The 8123-nt window shown below is 43.0% G+C and overlaps 1 protein-coding gene across 1 annotated transcript in view; it reads left to right on the top strand.

Annotated features, from left to right (window-relative positions):
* Positions 1-6674: 6674 nt before the first annotated feature.
* Positions 6675-8123, top strand: part of LOC126419478 (uncharacterized) — a 35503-nt gene continuing 34054 nt past the window's right edge. Inside the window, exon 1 of the mRNA XM_050086667.1 lies at positions 6675-7431. Within this exon, the coding sequence (XP_049942624.1) occupies positions 6675-7431 (757 nt within the window). The remainder of the gene's footprint in view (positions 7432-8123) is intronic.

Here is an 8123-nt window from a genome sequence, read left to right as displayed (position 1 = left end):
TGCTCCCGTCTCTACAGCTAGTGCGCCATTCCCGCAAACTATCTTAAAGGACAACACTTTCCCCAAAGGTTAATGTTAAAGTAACACAAAGCATAATACATTAAAGAAAAAGATAATGGCACCCTTCAGGTTACTGTACTCCTGGACAACACTTTCCCCAAAGATTAATGTCAAAGTAACACAAAGCATAATACATAAAAAAAAGATAATAGTACCCTTCAGGTTACTGTACTCCTGGACGTACCGCTATTAAATAATAGCAGATTTTGTAAGTTTATTTACTGTTGATACAGATATATGTCTACTATCTCAAGTAACAGCAGACTCTAACCATTTATTAATTAATAGCGAATATTATTTTCTCTATAGCGAACATAATTTTGTACACATAATTACGGTCAGCAAAATACTCATTTTCTACATAATTCCATAGTAGCTGATCGTATTTAAAGATCAGAGCTGCATTACATTTCTACTACAGTTTATAGTCTCCTGCATTAACTTAAAGTGTCAGGAATCCGGAAGGCCTAGAGCAATGTAAACATCCCAATACTTCTCAGTCCATTTCCTCCTCTTTCCTTTCCATCTCATCCTCTCCCATCTCTATCTATTGCCTCCTCTTCCCTCTCTCTCTGTCCATCACCTCCCCCACTCAAACTCCGCATCCCCCAGTCTCTGTCCATCTCCTCGTTCCCCCTCTCTGTCTGTACTTCTCCTCCTCCTCCTCCTCCTCCTCCTCCCTCATCTCTCTCTATGCTGTCTCCTCCACTCCTAAAGGAGTTTTCTGTTTCTTATCTCGATAGAAAGTTTGGCTGAAAATGATCTGGGTGTACACGAGGAGCTTTTTATCCGCATACACAATTTGATCAAAAGTATCCGGACACCCCCAAAGACATAGGTTTTTCATATTAGGTGCATTGTGCTTCCACTTACTGCCAGCTACTCCATATGAGCGACCTCAGTAGTCATTACACATCGTGAGAGAGCAGAATGGGGCGCTCCGCGGAACTCACGGACCTCGAACGTGGTCAGTTGATGGGTTTTGCTTGTGTCATACATCTGTAAGCGAGATTTCCACACTCTTAAACATTCCTAGCCCCACTGGTTCCGATGTAATAGTGAAGTGGAAATATGAAGGGACAGGTACAGCACAAAAGCGTACAGGTGGACCTTGTCTGTTGATTGACAATTACTGCGGACAGTTGAAGAGGGTCGTAAAGTGTAATAGGCAGACGTCTATCCGCACCATCACACAGGAATTACAATCTGAATCAGGATCCACTGAAAATACTATGAAAGTTAGGCCGGAGGCGAGAAAACTTGGATTTCATGGTCGAGCGGGTGCTCATAAGCCACTCATCAAGCCGGTAAATGCCAAACGATGCCTCGCTTTGTGTAAGGAGGATAAAGATTGGACGATTGAAAAGTGGAAGAACATTGTGTGGAGTGGCGAATCACGGTACAGAATACGGCGGTCTGATGGCAGAGTGTGCGTATGGCGAATGCCCAGTGAACGTCATCTGCCAACGTGTGTAATGCCAACAGTAAAATTCGGAGTCGGTGGTGTTACGATTTTGGTCGTGTTTTTCATAGAGGGGCTCGTGTCCCTTGTTGTTGTGCGTGATACTATCAAGGCACAGGCTTACAATGATGTATTAAGTACCCTCTTGCTTCCCATCGTTGAAGAGCAATTCGGGGATCGTGATTGCAGCTCACAACACGATCGAGCACCTGTTCATAATGCACGGCCTGTGGCAAAGTTGTTACAGGAGAATAACATCCCTGTGGTGGACTTGCCTGCGCTGAGTCCTCACCTAAATTCTACAGGACGTCTTTGGGATGTTTTAGAACCCCGACTTCGTGCCAGGCCTCACCGACCGACATCCGTATCTTTCCCCAGCACAACACTCCGTGAAGAATGGCCTGCCATTCCTCAAGAAACCTTCCAGCACCGGACTAAACGTATGCCTGCGAGATGGAAGCTGTGATTAAGGCTATGGGCGGATTTTAGCATTAACGTTGGAGGGCGCAACGAACTTCTATGTCATTCTCAGCCAAGTGTCCGGATACTTTTGATCACATACTGTATTTACCCATGTGCCCACACGTCATATATATTTGATATATTTCTCAAATATTGTAACTCGTTCCATCTCTATCTCTTGCGAATCTCTTAGCAACTTCGTTTCAACGCAGCTCATTGTGTATACATCATGTCTCATGAATCTATGTAACGTACAACGATAAAATTTTACATAGACATTCGGTGGCTTATGTGGATGTTCTATGCCGAATATGTTGCTAATACATTTGTTAGTAAAGAAGTAATAAATTAAAAGGTCATGCCTGATGTGGCAGTTTTACTGCAAGTATAGCGAGAATGTAGTAAGCAATAAACTTCATTACTTTCATCTTTGTCTACCGTATCAGCGATAAAAGTCTCGCAAATATTTTAAATTACTTGTAAACTGATTGTAAGTCACTAAGAGTGCTCATTCTAAAATACTGCCTGCCCCCGCCAGCTGAGAGGTCAGAGCGATAAAATGTCAAACTTAAGGGCCCGGGTTCGATTCCCGGCTGGGTAGGAGATTTTCTCCGATCAAGGACTGGTTGTTGTGGTGTCGTCATCATCATCATTTCATCCCCATCGACGAGCAAGTCGCCGAAGTAGCGTCAAATCGAAAGACTTGCACTCGGCGAACGGTCTACCCGACGAGAGGCCCTAGTCACACGACATTTACATTTATTCTAAAATACTGGATTAATATAGTCTGGCTATTTGCTCCTCGTGCCAAACGCTTCTCTTCTCACCTCACTCATCTGACAGGTAGGTGCGTCTTATTAACCCCCCCCCCCAAACGCCCACCCTCCATTCCCCCTTCTTTCCAGACGGTAAGTGATAAGTGTACCAAGTTTGGCTGAAATCTATCCTGTAGTTGAGGTGGAGATGTGGACCATATACACACGCTTAAATCTGAACAGCGTATTATTCACACAGGGGGGTATGTCAGATAATAATAAAAAAAAATTAACGAACATTTGATCAATGGGTGGCGCTGGAACAGTCAGCGTATGCACACAAACAGACGTGCGGCACACAGCTGTTCAAGAATTCACCCTAGAGACGCAGCATCGTGCCCTGATGGTTACGAGAAAGGTGACTGTGCTCACGTACCCCTGGAAAAGTTCCGGACACTAAGAGATATGAAAAAGATATTTTACTAACGACTTAGAATCAAAACATCGACAAACATGCGGGTGTTTTTCATTTACCTCTCTGCTACACGTAGAATTGTTATTAACCTCATTCGATGCACCTGCAGACGCCATGAGATTATAAATAAACGGCCTTCACTGATTCCATGTCCCCAGTCATACAATAATACGGCCTCTCTCTTTTCTCGATTTTTGTTACATTTCTCTGAGACTTTCTGCGTGGCATTACTATTGTTAAATACGCAGTCTCACAGGTCGGTATCAGACAGAGACTTTCTCTCTTTCTCACCACATTTGGGGGACTGTCTTCATTGACAAACATACGTAATCTTCGAGTCTCACTTAAAAATTTATTCAATCGATTATACAGCTTTGTTTATTGGCGTTTGTAGAAGCACTCGTACAAAAGTGTACAAATGCACAAATGTGTGTGAAATCTTAGGGGACTTAACTGCGAAGGTCATCAGTCCCTAACCTAATTTATCCTAAGGACAAACACACACATCCATGCCCGAGGGAAGACTCGAACCTCCGCCGGGACCAGCCACACAATCTATGACTTCAGCGTCTCAGACCGCTCGGCTAATCCTGCGCGGCTCACTCGTAGAAAAAACTGCCATTCCGTATTCTGCAACATACTGTTTCTTAATTCGTTGGCGTTTTTCCTTACATCGGCCACATTATTACCTTTATCGTATAGATTGTGTGCGTTGTCAATCTGTGAAACGATTTTATTTATATATACTTTTTAGTTATAAATAATACGTGTGTGTGTGTGTGTGTGTGTGTGTGTGTGTGTGTGTGTGTGAGAGAGAGAGAGAGAGAGTGTGAGGGAAAATGTCGTATACGTTACAGAGGAGAAGGGACTTGCGCGTTGTGGTCTTAACACACACACACACACACACACACACATACACACACACACACAAGAGCCCATGCGCTCACACATGAACTATATATGATTTAAGAGATAAGTAAAAGAATTATTTCACCCGTATGCAGCGCTCACAATCTACATGAAAAATAAACAAACATAAAGAATGTAATACTGTGCTGAGTGAGAACACACAAAACTACAGTTCTATTTCCAGATTTGAGTTGTAGTGTAAGTAATACTCATCCAACATAGGAGAAAATCAAACAGAAAAAAAACCTGCAAATATTTGTTTTTTTTTTTCTTTATTTATTTTCAACATCGTACATTACAGTATCTGTAATACTAAATGTATGTATTGTATGTGTGTGTGTGTGGTGTGTAGTGTAATATTTGGGTTTTATGATCTTGAGAGAAGGAAGAGGGTGAAACCTGGCGCCGACTCATAGCTTACTCCTCGCGAACAGCACCAAGGGGGCAGTCAAGCTCAACGCCCCCTTCTCACGGACAGATCTCTATTAACAGTGTAATATGCCCTCAGATTAATCTGCCAGGAAGTTTGATATCAGTGCAAACTCCACTGCAGAGTGAAAGTTTCATGCTGGAAACATCCCCCAGGCTTGGGAAAAGCCATATATCCGCAATATCCTTTCTTCCAGAATTGCTAGTTCTGCAAGTTTCGCATGAGAGCTTGTGTGAAGTCTGGAAGCCAGGAGATGAGGTACTGGCGGAAGTAAAGCTGTGTGGAAGTTTCAGATTACATGCCCATAAAAACTGAGTAAATTGCTCGTAATATGAAATTTCAGAATGGAGAAATATATCCAGCTGAATCTCAGGAGGTCAGGGAAGAGAATTAAAGTGGTATATCAAGAAACGAATGCCGTGAAGCGAGATAAACGTACTCCTACATCATTACTAATCTTATTCCTGTGCTCGATTCTTATTTGCATCTCCACCATTATGACTAATTTTCATGGATATCATACGAAATGCTAAAATTTCTGATAGGATCCCGTATCTTAGCAAGACATAGTATATCAAATGTGTCCCAGGTGTTGCGTGGTGAGCTGTCACGAGAACACGAGTAGTGTTGAGATTTTTATGGGTCATAAACGAAATAAATTTATTGTAGAGAGTGATATATGATGTTAAAGCACAGACTACTATTTTTCAATAGAAAAGTGATGTCGCTCAAATTAATGGTCCTCTTCCAACGAACCGATCGGCAAGAAAGTTGTAATGTGTTTCGTATGATGAGACACATGAGATATACGATTTAACCCAGGACACTGCCGATTAATCTGGTGATCTTTAATTCCTCAGTATCGTCTGTATTCCTTTTCCATATTCTCTCGATGAAACTTTCAATCGTCGGCCGGAGTGGCCGTGCGGTTCTAGGCGCTACAGTCTGGAGCCGGGCGACCGCTACGGTCGCAGGTTCGAATCCTGCCTCGGGCATGGATGTGCGTGATGTCCTTAGGTTAGTTAGGTTTAATTAGTTCTAAGTTCTAGGCGACTGATGACCTCAGTAGTTAAGTCGCATAGTGCTCAGAGCCATTTGAACCATTTGAAACTTTCAATCCCCTCACGAATGCGAACAGCATGTTGTAGCGCTCTCGGTTTCACAACCGCAACACAGTGTTAAATCAACTTTCCAATTAGCTGAAGATTTTTTGGCTACTTAATCGAATGTTAAGTATCGTCGGTTACACCCCTTTCTTGGATAATGTTGGGAAATTTATCTGAATGGTTCCAGAGTATTTCGACTTCAGCTGTTCATGATGCTGATTCCACATGTAGGAACGCACACAAAATTCGCCCCTGCGCTGTTTCGAATGCTACAGAAGAAGAAATTCAGGAATAATAACAAAACTTCCTAAATAGAAAGCTAAATTACAAACTATACGTATAGTTTCTACAATATTTCCGAGAATTTTAGTGTGACAGACGATCATTTTGAAGTAGTTAGCTAATTTTTTTGATGAAACGAATTAGAAATTTCGAGACAACATGCATACGAGAAACTATTATGTATCACACGCACTGCTGAAATACTTTTTACTTCAAAATAAACACACGAATCAAGAAAGACGACTTACAGCTTACTTACAGATATCTTTTGCAAAATGCACAGGAATATGCATTATGCAGAAGAGCATGTTTTAAAATATTATATTATTTAACTCCGGCTTCGATTAGCGTGTTCAGCGCAGTAATTTGGTAGTAAGGGCATTCGATTATTAATTGCGATTGACAAGTTACTCTAATCTATCTTGTATTGCTGACTTGCGAGTGAATGAATATATGAGAATCTACTAAGAAAGGCGACTGCAAAATGCAATAGCACTTCATTGTTAATTGAGTATGTATCTCGACCCCTCAAATTTCGCCGTTTTTTATATATAGATTACGCAGTAACCGATTGGCTCATGATAGTAGCAGGAATTATCGCTTGTGCAACATTCTTTGTCGGCCAGATCGGAGGGAATCTGCCAGATTGCAGAGAGAATACTGGTATAGTGTCTCCCTGACATCCGACAACGCCAGTGGTCAAATCAGCGGTAAAGGTTGTAGGTACCTGGAGATGGCCTTCTCCTGGTCAACTAGTGGCCATTCCGTCCTCAAGCTGAACATCCGTCAACTGTGTCTGATCGGGATGTGGCCACTGTGTGATTCACCGCTGTATAACTTCTACAGCGCCCTCGTATTGACGCTGGGCGTTTGGAACTGCATGGAAGGCGCTCTGACCATCGGCTACAGCGGAGCTGATCTTGAAGAAACGACGTTGGTCTTGGCCAACTCGTTCACGACCTGCAGCGGACTCGTCAAGGGCATATTGTTTGTGTGGGACAGGCCACAGTATTACGCCATGGCGCAGCGTCTGAATGCGCTGGTGTGGGCACAGAGTGAGGCCTGCACCACGGACACCACCCTGGCAAACATCCTCCAGAATTCGCGCAGACGTGCTGCCCGCATTTCGCTGGCCATGTTCCTGTTCCTCTTTCTGCAGGCAGTCGTGTGGTTCCCAATGCCGCTGATCGCGCACCCAGGCGAACGTCGCCTTCCGCTCGTCCAGCACTACTGGGCCGGCAACAATAGCTACTACGCGCTGTCGTACATCGTGCAGTGTTGCTCAGCAAACTACCTGGCCAATGTGAGCTTCGGCATGGACTGTCTTCTAGTAACTATAATGATTTTGGTGGCCGCGCAGCTGAAGGTCCTCACTATCCGCGTAGCAGCCCTGAGAATGGAACATGCCGACACGGAACTAGGAGTCAAACAGCGTTTGGAGGGTCCACCTGCTGTGTATCAGGACAGGCTGTACAAAGATTTGTGTCTCTGTATTGAAAACCATCAGCAAATTCTTCGGTACGTAATATATTATTGTATGGGAATTTAATAGACGAAATGAGGGCAACTTACACTGAGAAGCACGAGAAGATGAATAACTTTTTTTAAGTCTCCACAACGTCCGACTGGATTATTTGTTTTCTAAATCTGTCATTCATTCTATTGTTAAAACGTTCTCCTTCATCTTCTCACATATTGTCCTAATTCTCTTCGTATCCATTTTTCCCAATCATCCTCCATAATTGTCCTTCGCCGCCCCTTTCCCCGACCCCGCATTGTGGTTCTTCCAGTGGCGAGCACAAAACTTCAGTGCGTTCTAGAAGACGTCATTCTGAAGGTGGTGATCTGTATTCTGATGATAATGGTTACCAAAGAATTGTGTTCCTTGTGTTCTTTACTGTACTCCAGAATGTAGACAAACTTTACGGCATGTGGGACTTGAACAGAGAAATTCAAATATTTTTCAGCTTTACTTACGCTATTGCTACTAAGTTTACTACACGTTGTAGTCTTCGAAAGGATTTACATAACTGCTGCTGGTAATTCTTCCTTAAAGGGCAGCTAGTAATGGTTATGACAAGTGCTACGATACTCAAGTACTTCACCCGAAAGCTTTGGCGACTTTGATTTGTGGAAGTTGGGAAAATGGACAACAGTCGGCTGTGTAGTAGAATGACGAATG

This window comes from Schistocerca serialis, chromosome 9, assembly GCF_023864345.2.
Source record: "Schistocerca serialis cubense isolate TAMUIC-IGC-003099 chromosome 9, iqSchSeri2.2, whole genome shotgun sequence".
NCBI classification, from domain to species: Eukaryota; Metazoa; Arthropoda; class Insecta; order Orthoptera; family Acrididae; genus Schistocerca; species Schistocerca serialis.
This window is presented reverse-complemented; position numbering and strand designations above follow the sequence as displayed.